Source organism: Triplophysa rosa, linkage group LG9 (genome assembly GCF_024868665.1).
Source record: "Triplophysa rosa linkage group LG9, Trosa_1v2, whole genome shotgun sequence".
In the NCBI taxonomy this organism is placed as follows: domain Eukaryota; kingdom Metazoa; phylum Chordata; class Actinopteri; order Cypriniformes; family Nemacheilidae; genus Triplophysa; species Triplophysa rosa.
In genome coordinates, this window is record NC_079898.1 from 20,979,579 (window position 1) to 20,997,290 (window position 17,712).

At 38.8% G+C, this 17,712-nt stretch overlaps 1 protein-coding gene across 5 annotated transcripts in view; it reads right to left on the bottom strand.

Moving 5' to 3' along the window:
- slc8a3 (solute carrier family 8 member 3) overlaps positions 1 to 17,712 on the bottom strand; it is a 36,604-nt gene that overhangs the window by 10,050 nt on the left and 8,842 nt on the right. For 4 of the 5 annotated variants that reach the window (XM_057342008.1, XM_057342006.1, XM_057342003.1 and 1 more), the window contains 2 exons: positions 15,223 to 17,079; positions 2,919 to 3,025 (listed from right to left, as the gene is read on the bottom strand). In XM_057342008.1, the coding sequence (XP_057197991.1) occupies positions 2,919 to 3,025; positions 15,223 to 16,994 (1,879 nt within the window). In that variant the 5' untranslated portion in view covers positions 16,995 to 17,079. Of the gene's footprint in view, positions 1 to 2,918; positions 3,026 to 15,222; positions 17,080 to 17,527; positions 17,703 to 17,712 lie in introns of those variants that run through there. The other variant, XM_057342007.1, reaches the window with a different exon arrangement.

Below are 17,712 nucleotides of genomic sequence, written 5' to 3' on the forward strand. Positions count from 1 at the left end.
ATGTCCATTCATTTCACATCGCCGGTTTTCAGAGGTGGACAGTCCTCAAATACATTTTTTAAGTAACTCTACCTTATGAGTGTTTTTACTTTGAAAAAGTATAAAAGTATATGAAGTATATGTCATAATTTTTACTCCAAACATTAAAAATCTAGTATTTTCTTACTTTTACTCAAAGAAAAGTTTTGGGAAAATATTTGAGGAAAAGTAAGAAAGTATTTGATTTTTAATGTTTTTAAGTATGGAATTTAGTGGCATCTAGTGGTGAGGTTGTGAATTGGAACCAATGGCTTACTCCACTCCTCCTTCTCGAAGCACTACAGTGGCTGACACAGACAGGGCCTGGGGGCCTCACAAAATCCAACAGTTATACTATAAGTCACCTGTTTTGTAAATAATTTTAAAACATGAATTGTATACATGAGATTTTAATGAAATCCACATATGCAGGCAATTTAGCGATTTTTTTTTTAATAATTGTGATTCCCCCTCCCCAAAAATGGTTTAGTCTGAAAGTCAGACACCTAGCTCATGAACAAAACCAATCAGAGTTGAGGCAGCAGGCAGCTCAGCTGAAGTATGCTTTGATGAAGTTATAGAGCAGGAGAATAAGTGACTGAAAATGTCGCGAAAAAAATCTCAAATGTCATAAAAAGGAGAAAGGAACTGCTGTATCCCAGTCTATCAAGATGTTCCTTAAAAGGTAGGGCTCTATCGTTCTCTATTTAATTATATATTATGCAATACCACATTATTTTCATGAAACATTAAAGACTTTAGAAACATTTAAGTGGTCTATTTATTTATTTACATGACTGCATTCTTTTCCATTTTTTAATGTTAACTTCAGTTATTTGATAACAGACTGATTGAAAAGACTATTATACAGTACTGCCGGTCATACCATCTGTTTTATTTATTATTATTTAATGTATTGTCTTTTATAAGTTTGTTAAAGTCTTCATGCATTTATTTAAGACAATGTTTCATAAGTTCATATAACATTTATAAAAATGTAACTTTTAAAAAAGGGTTTACAACAACATTACATCTTCTGTTAGATGTAAATAGACTATGTCAAAGTGATATGATATAAAATGTCCCTCTATTAGTTGGAAGGCGGTGGGGGCCCACATCAATATTTTTTCAGGGGGCCAGAATTCTCTAGCTTCGGCCCTGGACACAGAACTAAGACATCGTCACGCTTTCTTCTTTGACGAAGAAGATAACGTATTTATGAAACGCATTCTGTAGAGCAATTTGTCTGTTTAGGACTATTGTAGAAACAACATGGCAAATTCCATGTAAAGGGACCCGTGGTGTATGTAGATAGAAGTAGCTCATTCTGAGTTAATAAAAACATTATGGCTTTATTATGTAAGGTCTTTATACATCTCTGAAAACATATAAAAAACAAGTATGTATATTATATTGCATTTCTGTCAATAGATCCTCCAAAAAAATACACATTGGACCTTTAAAAGTAAAAAATCCACATGTATTTATGAAATGTAGCGGATTAAAAAGTATGCTATATGTTTTATAATGTAGTAAAGTTACATTTTTACAAAGTAAAAACACTTGAAAATGTACTTCACAGTAAAAATACTTTAATATTTGAATATTGAATTGAATTTGTAAGTTGAGTCTCCTGCGCGTTTTGCCTGCAAAATGCTATTTACAGTATATGACTCCAGGAGTTCCTGCCTATGTACAATCAAGCATTCCTAATAAGTTATGTTTGACGCTACATTCAAGTCAATGTAGACAGTAGGTAGCTTACCTAAGTTTTAAACAGAGCTAGCATGTGGGTTTTTTGAGCTCAGGTAGGTTTGTAAATAGATAGGCTGTTCTATGATGTCTACGTGAGATGAGAAGGCAAACAGAGTAGACCAGCTGTTCTTCATCTCTCATTCTTTCTGAAGGGTACAATACTAGGACAAGGACACATGCATACATGCAAACACACACACACACACACACACACACACACACACACACACACACAAATTGTACCGCAGCGCTGTGGTGTGGGTGTTGGTAGCATTGACCGCATCTGCCTGTTTTATGAAGGGATATTGAAAGACACACTTGACTATCTGAGGTTGCTACTGTGTGTGTGGTTGTACTCTTTAAGAACCTTCAATGGCGTTTAGGTCAATGTTTATAGAAACTCACTGAAAATAGCCTGAGAAAAAGCAATGTAGTTCGTTTAGTTTCCCAAACAATTGTTTCAACACATTTGAGGAAGCTGTGCAACAGCTGCAAGACAAAAAGGGAAATGTTGCAACTTTAAAGTGTTACAAAAACATCAAAACATTTCTTGTGTGAATTGCTGATGAATCAGTTTAAGACCTGTGAGTTGCGAGTCTTGGATTCATGTGGTTGGAGCCCCTTTAAGGTGAATCAGTTAATTCATCAGACATTTTGGCCACGCCCCCGAGCAACTGTTTTTATAGTAATGGAAATGCAAGCACAGCTCCTATTAACTTGCATGGAAAAAGACTGAAATCTGAAAACTTAGCGATCCTCATGTTTTATATATCAAACAATCAATAATTATAACAATAATACATTTGCTTTGTTGCCTTAAATCTGGTTTAGCTAATGTACATGCAATGGAAAAAATCTTACAACCAACATGTTTTACATTATGTAACATAATTTTAAAATAATTTAAAGTGGATTAAACATTCATTTGTGTTTACGGTACAGTAAATCCTGTATCACAACAACACTCACTGCCACCCGTGAAAAACTCCATGAAAACAATGCAAAACAAAGAATAAAATGCATAAATAAAACTAAGGATTATGGTCATATGACCGCAAATCTGACCATGAACCACTAAATGACTGTAAATGAGATGAAATGATGAAGAGTAAAAGACAACACTGTGTGAGTTTGTGTGTTTGTACCTTTCTGAAGGCTCATATCCACCATGCGTGGTTCTGCCAGCTCCAGGTAGAAGCTTTTGTTTTTTTCATATTCCTCATCATCAATAACTTTGACCTGTATGGTTTTACTGGAAAAAAAAAGAGGAACAATGTCAGAGGTGAGGGGTCAATAGGCTGTCCTGATGTCAGAGGTCAAACAGGTCATGTAAACACACTAAATCATCTTTTACAGATTTGTTACAATAGATGTCCCATCGGTTATATATGCTGACAGAGGAGTATCTGCAGGATTGTGGTATAAGAGTTTAAAGAACTCTGTAATTTACAGAGAAAGATATGAGAACCCATTGAAGGGGGAGTGGACCTCGACCATATAGGAGTTTTAATACCTGTTTAATGTAATGAGTAATTTATGGTTATTGTTATATACTGTATATACAGTATATATAACCCCAAGCCATGTCGATACAACAGATGTCACAAATTTTAATAATCATGTCTCATATGCAGCTTCTCACTGCATGTGATTTAGACACGCTCATATACATATAATGATTTACACAGTTGATATTTTATTCAGTCACAACGATAAAGACGCAGTTTGAAACCAGATGGTGTGATTATGGGATGTATCAGCAGGGGCTAATTAGGCCATGCAAACCAGACAAACCTTAACCCCTTAAATGGGGTTCAGGTAAATCAGACCCCCGGCCCCTGTGGACTGTGTGAATTTGCTCATCGCTCTACATGACGATTCACTTCTTAACACCTTTGATCAGCAACATCCGGGTCTCTATCGAGCACTCTGTCACTTTTTCAATGTTCTTGGCATGTGTGTGTGTGTATTTATAACTCAGCATGTGATGGATGTTGACCTGGTTTCTCTGTAAGTAACACCTGTTTCATATGTGTTTAAATGAGAGTATTTGAGTGCGCGCGCGTGTGTGTTACTTGTTACAGCCCCTCCCATCATTAGGATCAGTTGCTCACAGTACAGCTGTCCTCAGACTCACACATTCCCTCTGGTCGCTCTAATATGTCTTTCAGTAAGACATACTCATGGTCTCATTCTGTTCTTCTCTGCCCTGTTTCTCTTCTATTAGTGGACACATTATACCCAAATGTCCTCTCTCTCTCTCTCCTTACTCACTCATTGGAAAAACAGACACAGTTGTCTGCCTACACACTTCTGCCTACCATAATTTTTCCTACTATGGTAGTCAATGGTGGTCAAGAACTGTTTGGTTACAAGCATTCATCAAAATATCTTTCTCTGTGTTCATCAGAACAAAGAAATTTATACAGATTTGGAATAACTCAAGGATGAGTAAATGATGACAGAATTTTTATTTTTGGGTGAACTGTCCCTTTAAGTCATTCTTTTAGTTCAAATAGGGAAACAATGGGTTTACGGTTCAGTCCCATTTGAACCTTTCCCAGTATGCACAGGGGCATGCATAATTAATACACTTACATTGTTTGACTGTTTTCCAGATTTATTTACAATGTTACTGTTGATTTTGTTGTCATGTTTGGTAACTTCTTGTCTTGATGCCAGGATAAATTTATTCCTCATCATCCTTGTGTTTCATGTACCCAAGTCCTAAGTCCTAAGTGTGTTCTGTCTCATGTTTTTATGTGACAAACTATTGATGTGATGTTGTCTACCACATCTGTGATGTTTAAGACAATAAGAATTTCACATAGAATATGAGATGAAGCGTACAATATTAACATGCATCATGTAAATAAAAAGAACATTTTAGAATACAATTTTTAACCTACAGCTTTAGAAATTCCCTAGGGGTTCTTTAATCTAAATAGATAATGCTTACAATACTAGTGAATAAAGAAGAAACAAAGCAAATGTGATATAACTTTGCCTGAGCTACATTGTTCATTGAGGTGCAAAAAAATCAAGTCTTGTGTGTGTGTGCCTTCAGAACAATTTAAATTTGAGTAAAAAAGTCACTGCTCTTGTGGTGGCACCCTCTCTTTAGCTTCTGGTATTTCTCTGACCTGCTCAAAGCTCCAGTGACCCGACCCACTGTTGGGACTGACCGCAAATGGACCTGCGCTCAGAATCATGCAATACACACGTATGAGAATGCACATACTTAAATGTTCGGTTTAGTTCACCCAAAATTAACATATAGTCATTATTTACTCACCCTAGGTTTTGCCTCTAAATTGGATACTCTACAGTGGATTTTGGGTGAATTATCCATTTAAAGCAAAGTGAGCTTGATTTCATGTGGTGTTTCATTCCAAAACGTGCAGCTGAATTCACAATTTAACTGTCAACCTCCATGTTTTTAGCTGAATGATAACCAAGATCTGAGATTCATCAGTCTTCACTCCACCTTCATCACTCTTCATAACATAATCAGAACCCACAAAAATTGCACCGCCAACATGCTCGCATTGTTCTTCCCACTTACAAACACACCTGCTGAGAAACCTGTTGAAGTGGAAATCTGAATTCTATTTAAAGACGCATGAAAACAGCAACAGCACACAGTCAGCTGAGAAGCCAAAACCACAACAAACATCAATTCAAACTCAACTGTGTCTGTCATCATTGAAGATGTTTGAGGTTTGTAATTTCCATCGACTCTAGTGCTGCTGCCCACTTAAACAAAGGCTACAACATTTTGTTTAAGACAAATCTAAAGACATCTCAATAGTCCGACTAATGCAGCCTGATACTTCCACAGAAGACACTTTACATCAGATGTGATAGAAACGATTTAAGAGTGTTGTTGACATTATGCAATGTACATACTAAATATTTTGCATCACATAATATACAGACATGCATTCGCTGCGTCTGAAGCTGCTCACACAGATGTGATGCATTATTGGCTTATAAAGGCTTCCATGTTAATCCATTTTACTGTTGTCCTAAACTGCTGTAACCACAATAAAAAATGAGCACTCAAAATCTGGCCACACACAGTCATTATACAGCAAATTCTATTAAAGTATATTAAACATCACATATGTTCTGATTAGATTTGATTGTGTAATATCATGCAGCAAGTTCACATTCTATTTAAACAGACAAACTGCTTGCCACCAGAATCACAGTGTTAGATCTCCTAATGCTATATTCGTACAAATCGAAACCTTCAATATTTTGAGACACAGTGAACTACTTTTCTGAAGAGTTTCAAAAGCACCTGCACAAGCTCATCAAGGGATCATCTAAAAATTACAGGCAAGTGTTTAAAGACATAAACATTATCACATCTGTAACAATTCAAAAATAGAGTAAGAGCAAGAGATCTGATAGAAAAATGAGATCAGTTAGAAAAAAAGAAATTAAAAGATACAACTCAACTATGGGCTTTGTTCAGAATGGAATAAGCCAACTAGTCTGCTGCTTTCTGCATTCTACACAGTATTTACTACGTTCGCTATAGCTTCGGGTTAATTGGTCCCACTGAACATATAAGGTCAAGCTGAGCACTTGGCAATGTGGGATACTATATTCAATGCAGTGTGCTGGTTATATCTGCACATATCGTAAAATGTACTTGCTAGGGTATTCCATCCATACAGAAAAGTCCTAAACCGTGCACAGTATACCACACGCTATTTTAAAAATAGTACATAGTATGCCATTCCAAACATAGCTATCGATTGACAGTCATGTGGCCACAGTATGCGCATGTTTGTGTATGCTTTTAGATGCACAAATAAGGTGATACTGATCCAAAGTGTGTTTGTGAGGTGTTCCGTGTGTATTGGTCTTGCTATTGCAGCGTCTATATTCAGTAACTCTAAGCTGCAGGCGCAGAGACACTCTTGAGCATCATTACTGCATCACAAAATATGCAACTTAGAAAACCTCTATCTCATCTGCCTACAACACACACACGCACGCACACACGCACGCACGCACGCACGCATACACACACACACACACACACACACACACACACACACACACACACACACACACACAAATGAAGAGTAAGGAGGAAATGAAGGAGAGAGATAGAGACAGAGAGAGAGAGGGTTTGTGTTCTCCCCAGTGTCACCCTGATTATATAAGAGACACGTGCTAAAAATAAACCCTGCAGTGAAAAGTGTGCATTTGCAGGAGTATACGCGTGTGTTTGTGCGAGCGCATACATGTCTGCACTGATGGGCAAATACACACACAACAAGAGATGCACATTCACAGACTAATTTGACTCAACAGAAACACACACACACACACACACACACAGTGCACGCACATGCCTGCGAGCTCGTGTTCTCTGTGGTTGCCAAGGAGACAAAGCTTCCTTTAGCTGAAAAGGAGCAAAGCTTTGGCTGCACACACACTTTCCAGCCTTCCCCGATACTTTATCCTGTATTTCCTCACTCTCTCTTTCTCTCTTCCTGTACGCTCTTCTGGAGTGGCCGGTAAGAATATGCGAGAGTGTCTACACAAGATAATTTAGTCTTGTTAACGTTGTTTCCTGGAGCTAACCTCAGGCAACAGTCCATTGGCGGCTATTAACAACAAACCGGAACCTCGTACCCCAGGGTAGTTAACGCTAGTGGCGCTTAAGACGTGCTTTGCTAGCTGCTAGCGTGATGCTGAACCCCTTTTCTGTGAGACTTTGATGGAGCCATGTCTGTACTGAACTATAAGAGGCCACACCATTACCCTCTGATTAACCTGCAACCCACAGGCCCCCGTCACCATGGGAACTGCTCATGGGATGGAGAGGGTGATGCTTGTGATACTTGACACATGTCTGGCTACGTGTTTAGAGCTGGGTGATATTCTAAATATTCACAATACAGTCATATATATACAGTTTATTTACAGCCAAATTTTCATTTAATCAGCATTTCTAGATGTATTGTGGCCATTCCAGTCCAGTGTCTGTTGAATTTCAACAAAATCAAACCTCAGGAGTGACAAAGTCATCCAACAGCAATGTGAAAGACTGACAGCATGACAAGACACATGAAAATGGTGATAGAAATCGAGGTTATCAAATAAAAGATTATGAACTTTCCCTAAATACATGCACAAATATTATTGTTGCGTTGATTAAAAGTGAATATGAAATTGTATTCTTTGAGGTATTTGAGGTCTGAAACAATACAGAGCATCTTTTTTGTTATTTGGACCTGTTTCTCAAGTTTTCATTTTCTGCAAATAAATGCAAATAGAAACAATATTTTTATTAGAAATTTGGGAGAAATATTGTTAGTAGTTTTACTACAACAGAATAACAGAATTAAACAAAAATGTCTATATTACCTAAACACATACACATTTAGAACTGAAAATCATTTTTAAAAGTTCTATTAATTTTGTATATTATATTATGTAAATATACTGTATATAATAATAAACATATGTCTCAATGTAATCACATTTCAAGTATACTGACAATTAATGCAATGACTTTTGGTTAAATAATCTATAACAGTAAATAATCTTAATTTTTATTTAAATATATTTCAGAAAGCAACATTTCTGGATGCCACAAATTATTCCATTGCACAAACGGTATGATCAGACAAATCATCATAGCCGCAGAGTGACCTTTACAAGCATGTACTTTATCAGCATTGTCTCAGTGGAAAACCACTGTAGACAGACTCATGGATGGGAACCTGTTTCACGGTCAGATGGTGCTGTAATTATTTCATCGATCGATCTCCCTCTGTAATGTTACTGTCAGTGTTCAGACCAACTGTCTCAAGATCACAAAAGGAATACCACGGGGCTCCACGGCACTTTCTCTGCGTATGTTAATTACTATTTAAATGGCTCAGTGGTAAGACACTCAATGAAACAATGTGGGCCATGTTCTTGTCTTGACTGTGACCCGGGATAAATCTCACAATGACTTTAAACAGTATTTAACGTGGATTATGGCTTATGATATCTACAAAGACATGAAAAACGTCCTTAACATTTATTCTTAAATGACCATGATCAGACTGTCCTTAAATGAAAGTTATTAGGAAGAATGTTGGTAACCAAACATTTCTTGGCCACCATTGACTACCATAGTAGGAAAAACTACTTTTTAAATTTCTTTGTTCTGTTGAACAACAAAAAAATATATTTTGAAGAATGCAGGAAAGCACACAGTTCTGAGGCACTTTGACAATTCAACTATGGTAGTCAATGGTGGCCAAGGACTGTTTAGCTCCAAGCATTCTTCCAAATATCTCTCTCTGTGTTCATCAGAACAAAGAAGTTTATACAGATTTGGAACAACTCGAGGGTGAGTAAATGATGACAGAATTTTCATTTTGGGGTAAACTGTCCCTTTAATAATTAAGAGCTGCAATCTGTAACCTTTTTGGTAAAAAAACATGAAAAGAAAAATATCAGTTACGAAAGTGCCTAAAAGTGTTTAAAAGTGCATAAAAGTGTCTCCTTACCTTACCCCAGTTCGCAATGGTAAGCTTATGATAATGATTTGAGCTGTCGAGTACGATTTTTAGGGGAAATCTTGAAGTGAAGGGGACATCACTTCAACTCACATAAAGGGTACATGAAGTAACCTGCAGAGATCACGATATAAATATAAATGTTACAGATCGCAGCCTTAATTTTCATTTTACATAACTTGATATATGAACAAACAATTTAAAAATAGCACATTTCTTTCCATATAGGATTCGATTCACTAGAGCCGTGAGTTCGCCGAGAAACAGTATACAGGCAATTTGCGCAGTCATTTTTAACAGAGGTTGTGTGAGAACACACACTTAACTGACTTCCTCAGGGTAAACTAGTCCTGTCCAAAGACAGTTAAAGAGTGAGCTGGGATCAAACTGAATTTAAACTCCTACAGATTGAATTGCCGCCCCAAGGATACACACAGTTTCATACAGCGTGCCACCATACAGCTCTTATTGAGGAACATCACACACTCCTGCCATTAAACCAGAGGCTTCCTCCTGAGAACAGAAGAATCTTCTTCAACTCACATCTTCAACTCACTCATGACAAGAAAACATTTTGAAGGATTTTTTGTTGTTGTAGTTTTGTAATTATCTGTGTCTTTTGTTACCTATGAAGTTATCTCAAGACTAAAGACACTAACTACATTTGGTGACGTTTGTGGGAAATGCAGGGAACAACTTCAAGACTGTATGTAGATTAAGTAAATCGATCTTATAATTAAGAACTAACTAATTAAGAAAATGTTTTTAAAAGCTAATGTATTTTTATCTAATCCTTTCTTTTTCCCCTTTCATCCTATCATTTCTTCCTAAATCATGAAAATGTATTCATCTTATTTAGAGCTCAATCCATTATTTAATCAGTTCTCCTCATCTGCTCCTCCTCCTCCTCTCTCTCTCTCTCTAGGTTTTTTATCCACTGTTGTCACTAAGATGTTCAAGCTGATGTCTACAGTGGATGCAGTACAAAAAGAGTACTCTCAAAATCACACACATAAACAAACACAGTCCCTCTTATACTGAACAGAAGCACAATATCTCCAAACACAATGTTTTGCCTGCTAAAATGTCTCGAGCAAGTCGTTGTCTATGCTGAAATCGAAACACATCAAAGTGTATTCTGTGAAAGCACCTACTAATTAATTACTAATGTTTACTTATCTAAATGATTCATTGTGCTATGGAGCACCGCATTAACTGCAGACTTACAAAAAAGATTTGAGAGTTCAAAGAGAAGCGAGCGAAGGAAAACTGTCATGGCTCTGCTTCATTTAGTCATGTTTTTCTTGGTCCTGCGGCAGAGCCATGACAAAGCCTTATGTTTTATGTGAGAAAACCATGAGTTGTCTTTACTTCTCATGTGTTTTCTCGTGTCTTGTCATTGGCCCCGCCCCTCTCGTTTCACGTATTGCTTCCCGTCTGTGTTTCATTACCCTCACCTGCCCTGTGTAATTATCCCTCATTTGTCTTTCCTATTTAATGCCCTCATGTTTCATTGTCCTGTGTTTGGTCATTGTGTTTGGTGGCGGTCTATGTTTTGACGTTTCCTGTGGTTACCTGGTTCTCCCATGCTCGTGGTCCTGGTTTGATTGTCCCGTCAGAGTCTAGTAAGTGTCCAGTTTAGTTTAAGTCAAGTGTGGTTTATTTTCAGTTTAGTGTCAGTTAGTCTTCGTCCCGTTTATCCTGTTTTCCTGTTTATCAGTTTTCCCCCATCGTGGGTTTTGTTTTGTGTTTTATGTAAATAAAGTCTTGTTTTTGTTAACCCCTTCACTGCTGCCTGCAGTTGGGTTCTTCTCCACTCATTTCATGACAAAAACAAAGAATTAGAGGACAATCAGAGGATTAGAATCTCTTTCTGCTGACCTACAAAACATTTTCTTTATTTACGTTTTCTCCCTGAAGTCTGCTTAAATTTGAAGAAATTGTTGTGCCAAAGACAGTCATAATTTACTTTTATATGACTATTTTCACTGACCCTTTTAATTAAAAGGGCTGTTTTTTACCGCTTATCTTTGCATGTGAAACAAGAAACAGAGCTGACAGTAGACAACTGGTTTTGGAAATATGTTCAAGCTTTAGGTTCTGATGTATGGAAATGCAAAGATTCCACAAGATGCACAGCAAGTGAACTAGAGTGACTAAATTAAAGTCCCCGTGAACCGGAAGATGCGAACGTTTTTACTTCCGTATTCTGACACATTTCCGAGTGAAAAGGAATTTCAAAGGAGAAAAATAGTGGGCGTGGCTTGCGTTTTTCACTGCGAATTGTTTGGATGTGTAAAAACAGCTGCTGCATGGATTTTGAAATAAAACTGGCAGCAGACTGACAGTTGAAGGGGAGGAGTTATAGGATGCTCCGGCCAAGCCGTCTAATGTACGTCATTTTGAGATGGATAGTCATTTCAGGGCGAAAGTGCATTTTCTTTTTAAAGCGGCCCTAACACACGCGGTTTCTGCCAATCTCATATTAATCTTGAGTACCTATAGAGTAGTATTGCATACTTTGTATCTTCGAAGAGTATTTAGTTTGATCACATTTATAAAAGATAGATACAGCTGTACGATTTTTTCCGAAAGCATACGGCGTGTGCGGGGGGGAGGGGTAGGCTGAACTAACGCACGTGCGCAACAATTGCCAAGAAAACGAAGACATCAGTTTCACTCACCGCATGCGTTTCATGTCCGGCATCTTTTAGCACTGGGACAGCTCCATATATAAGTTTCAAACGATCTCCAAAAATCCAGCGTTATATCCACCGTTTATATAACATTCATCACCCAAATGCAGTGAACAAACAAACACCTGAACTTCGCGAACGTATGCTCGCGCTCTCTCTCTCTCTCTCTCCTGCACACAAGTGAAAGTGACGTCTGCGCATGTTCCTTCTCCTGCTCTCCTTGCTGAGCATGGGCGTGCCGCGTGCTTTTCTGGGAGAATTGTCCAATAAGGGACTAATAAAACTGTTTCGTAACAATTTTTCTATGTTCGAAAAAAACTTTCTGAAACCTGTACGATCGCTGGATGGGGGAGTGTATCGAGCACAGAAATACTATGTAATATGCCCAACTCGTTTTTGACCAAAGTTGACCATGTTAAGCATGAGAAGACAGCACGTTTAACAGTGTAAAGAAGTCAGAATGCATGACACACCATTGCAGCACCCCTTTAACTGAAGATTATGAGGGTACATGAATTTTAAAAAGAAAATGACCCGCATTGATAAGCTATTTACTATAAACACTGCAATATTTCATGAAAAAGAATAGTAAGAATTGTAATTTATTTCAATGGGACTTTAAAACTACTTGCAATTCAACTACAACAATTCAAAATTATAGATACTAGTTTTTAACATTACAAAAGAAGAGTTAATTAAATAAAGACTTAATTATATATGTAAAATACAAACCAAAAAACTGAAACAGGAAGTGCTTCTGGACCAGTGGAGTCTCGCAAGCTGGTCTATAAATAAACTACAATAACTCAAATAAAGCCTTTTTACTCACAAACAACACAATTAACAAAGAACATAAGCTGTATAATAAATTTCTGCCAACAGCATCTTAAAAACTGGGCCAGAAAGATAGTCCCGGAGCTCTGAAATGAAAGCAAGAGAGAATGTGTGTGTAAGAGAAAAAGAGTAAGAGAGAGAGAATTGGTTCCTGGTGCATTCTGGTGCATCGTGCTGCAGCATCATGGGAATATAGCAAGCACCAGCATAGAAGGAGATCCCCGACCGACCGACACACACACACACACACACACACGCACACACACACACACACACATAAAAACTTTGCATTTCAGTTTTGCACATGCACTTATAAACTTACACACATTGAAAAAATAAGAGAGAGAGAAAGAGAGGATATATATTTATACATAAACATATATACTGAAGTTAGTATATATAAGTTAGGGTTTCCAGACTTTTTGTCCAAATGAATTTCCATGACGTTTCCTGTCATGTATGATATTTATGATATTTTAAAAAGCATTACACTTCAGATATAAACAAAATTCACTATAAACGAAATTCACTAATAATTCAAACTGATTTGAGAGATTCTTTCTAATAAATTAAATATCACAATGCTTTTCAACACATTTCCCAAATATTTTACATAACTGACTGTGTTAATACTTTTTAATAATATTTCATTATTTTACATGACCAGCTCCAGAGAATTTTTTTTTTTAATTAAATTGATAAATTAAATTAATTTATATTGATATTTGCAGTATATGTTCCCAGTGTAGAGACCATTTTAATTCTATTTTTTAATCATCAGATGAAGAAAATGTTTGATGGCTATTTCTAATAAAGATGGAAATCCTCTACAATCTTCTAAATTCACTCCCTGGACTAGTCCCCTCGTGTCTCCCCAATCCCCATTTCCAGCTGTGTAAGTCACTCTCAAAATGTCTACTATGTAATTTTCTATGCATGTTTAACAAATTTGTTACTGACCCTTTGCTGACCCCTTTTTTTCGAATTCCCTCTGCATTATTAGACGACTCATTCAATTAATTAATTAAAGAGAAATTGCGTCTAAAATACCCTGCTAGTAAATAAAAAAATGTAAAAAACGGAAACATTCTATTACTTGTAATACTAGTAGCAGTTGTTTAATACAGTTGAACACCATCCTGCCTTTAACATCTCGAGCAACATATGGACTGTAGAAGATGGGGTGCAAAAAATTCTTACTGAACTATTAATATCCAGTCTGGACCAACACGCCACATGTCTCTGTTTCTGTTACTATATTACTGGATCTCATCCCAATCCTCATATGAATGAACTGGATTAATTAAACTCAAACATTCCAGAAAGAAACCTACGACACGCCCCCATCCTCCCCAAAGCTTACTGTGTGTGTGTGTGTGTGTGTGTGTGTGCGTGCGTGTGTGTGTGTGTGCGTGTGTGTGTGTGTGTGTGCCTGCGTGTGCGTGTGTGTGTGTGTTAAACACAGCAATGTGTATATGTCACAGTGATTAAATTGCATGTTACTGTTTTCACAACTAAAATGAAAACAGAGTGAAACACTATTCAGATTTAAACAAACAAACAATTCTAATGCCCGTTTCACTGACATTCACCACATGCACATAAGACTGTATGTAGACTGTTGATTGAAACAAGCCAACAATGCTAATGCCCGTTTCACTGACATTCACCTTCCACATGCACATGGATCTTGCTTGTGTTGTGTGTATTTTAGTTAGGAAATCATATTATTCCTCTGAAGGTAAACAAGTACAGATCGGCCATCCTGACTGCTGTCTGTCACTTCAGATTATTTACAGCCAGACAAAAAAACAAGCAGCAAGAAACAAAGCTTCACAGCTTTCGGCTATACACTGTACATGTGCCCTTTCACTACTGTCACTGCAGCGAAGCATCAGGTGACCAGACACGACCAGCAACTGACACCAACTCAAAATTCATAAATCTGGACACAAACGGACATAAATTCACAACCCTCAAGGAATAGTTTAACCAAAATTAAATTTCTGTCATTTTCTACCCACACTCATGTGAATCTTTATATGAAGAACTAGACACAAACAGACATAAATTCACAACCCTCAAGGAATAGTTTACCCAAACTTAAATTTCTGTCATTAATCTTTATATGAAAAACAGCAACAAAAAAATTGTTAAACAATCTGTCTGTATTTCAAGCCTTCTCTGTCATACAACAACTTGCTTTTGTTTTTGGGTGTGTTTTTGGAGCTTGACAGCCGAGGTGACTCTGTATTAAATGACTCATTTTTGTTCCAAAAGTAAATAAAGTTTACAACAACAGAGAATTTTATTTTTTGGGCAAACTATTCTTTCCCTTTACGCTAAAAAAACACATATTTGAAGGAAAGCATATTTACCAGGTCTCATCGTTTTTAAACTCAAGTTCTCCATACGCGTCCTCAAAGTCCTCTCCTCCACCCTTAGCAAGTCCCTCGACAGTACGAAATGGAATGATGACAGTTCCTCTGGCACCTGATGTCCGCAACACTTTCGCCTCCATGATGCCCACACTCTCACTCACGTGCATCGACTCACTTTCAAAGGTAAAGATGCCCGCGTGGTCATCATCAAGGATGGTAACCGTGGCGACAGCAGGGAAACCTATCAAGGCCATTGGGTACGGCAGGCTACTGGGTGACAGCACCTCGTCCTCGGTCTCCAGTACACGCACGTTACTGAGCCTCACAAAGAAATGCTCATCCTCCTCAAAGATGTCGTCGTCGATGATGCCGACAGAGATCTCTCTGATGACCTCGCCAGGTTTGAACACCACAGTGCCTTCTGTAAACTCATAGTCTGCGCCAGCGTTCGCTGAACCGTCCTCTGTTTTATAATCCACATAGATTGTCTTGCCGATGTCGCCACCCTTACGCTCTACCGTGAGTATAACAGCACCGCAGTTCTCCAGACACTGATAAACAGCGGGTTCGAACACAATGCGGGAAACGAACTCCTCGGGTTCCTCAACGTGAACTTCTTGGACGCTTGTGCTACGTTTGGCCTGCTCTGCCACATGCTTCTTGAGGATGTTCCCGGCCCCTGTCATCATCCTCGTGGCCTGGATACGATAAAATGCCCTGCTTTTCTGTTGGTGTGACAGTGCATAATAGTTGGCCATCTCCACCAGCTGGTCCAGTTCCTTCTCTGGGTGTTTCTGCTTCAGATCCTTCAGGATACGGATCATATCTCTGCGAGACTCGTCCACCTCCTTTCCCTCGATCAGGCCCATCAAGTTAGTGGCAGCTCCTCCATCTACAAAATGAGAATTCATCATCTTTCCATCCATTTCGATGCCTTTGGAACGGTCACCCTCCGTCTCGATGATAACGCCGCGGTGCTTGTCTGTGCGATATTTCTTGTGCATGAACTTGTAGAAGAGCAGGCGGCGGTCGGCCACCCATGCTAAAATGACACAGATGGGGAAGAAGGCCAGGGTGACCAGACCTTCCCACACCTGCACTACGTTGGGCGAGAACACGGCCAGGATCATGTAGAGCCAGATGTAGGCGAACACGCTCCACGCTGCCGTCACAAAAAACACGCGCAGGTGCTTCACCTTCCGAACCTCACCATCAGGGATCACCAACACGCACAGGCCGATGATCACGAACATGTTGAAGGCAGCACTGCCTACGATGGTGGCCGGGCCGAGCTCACCAGCATGGAACTCATGTCCGCATATCTCGATGACGGAGAGCATGATCTCGGGGGTGGAGGAGCCCAATGCCATGAGCGTCAGGTTGGACACAGTCTCGTTCCACACTCGGATCGTTGTGGTCATCGTCTCGCCGTTGGGACGTTTGATGATGATTTCCTTTTCCTGAGAGGTGATGACCTCAATGGCAGCCATGAAGCGATCTGCAATAATCGAAACCCCGAGGAACATGTAGATCATCGCCACAAAGTACACAATTACCCTGGCAATCTTGTCACCCATGGAGGGGTCCTCGGGGTACCAGATGGGTAAGATGATGCCAGGTTTGCATCGGTCTGTCTTATCAGTACATGTGATGTTGTTATGGGGGGCTGGGCTTGGCGTGGCTCCGGCCTCTGCACAGAGGGAAACTGTTGCCACGGAGACCACGCCCAACCAGAGGTAGGCATATGTCTTTGTCCTTAAGCGATCCATGCACCCTCCTTCACCTCAAGGGTCTGTGCTGTCTAGCTATCCCTCTGGAATCCAGCACTGGGCTATCTTTGGTACCACGTGCCACCTGTAAGAGAGGAGAAAAGAGAATGAATTAGTGAAAAAGCAAGCAAACAAAATATGTTTAAAATGTATAGTTTTATACATTATTATGAGTAGTGCAAAGCAAGCTCATCTGAGAATTCTGCAAATAAAGCCATTACCCTTTGTTATATTTGTGAGCGGTGAGCGGTGTGTGTGTGTGTGTGTGTGTGTGTGTGTGTGTGTGTGTGTGTGGTATACTATGGTAAAACAGTGAAGGTCCACACAGCAAAAAGCCAAAAGGCCTCACTCAGCAGGTGTGAATGTTGCCGGAATAAGCAATGTCCGAAATGACGCATTGAACAACATCAATAACAGAGCAAGGGCAGCGTGTGTGTTCGTCTATTCTGTAATGAAACATGTGATTGTCTCTGCGGGGTTATCCCAGAGAGATGGAAATAATTAACTAATAAGGACACACATTATTTAATTACATTTTTAATCCACTGCATTAGTTGGGGCCGGTGTGCGTGGAGGTGTGTGTGGGTGCAGATCTGGTAAATCCACCTGGAGTTGGAAGTGGTGTACGTGTGTTATGTTTGCTCTTTTCTGAAGAACTATAAATTCTCTAATGAGTATAAACAGACAATACCAGTTAAAAGTGTAAACGCATTTCATT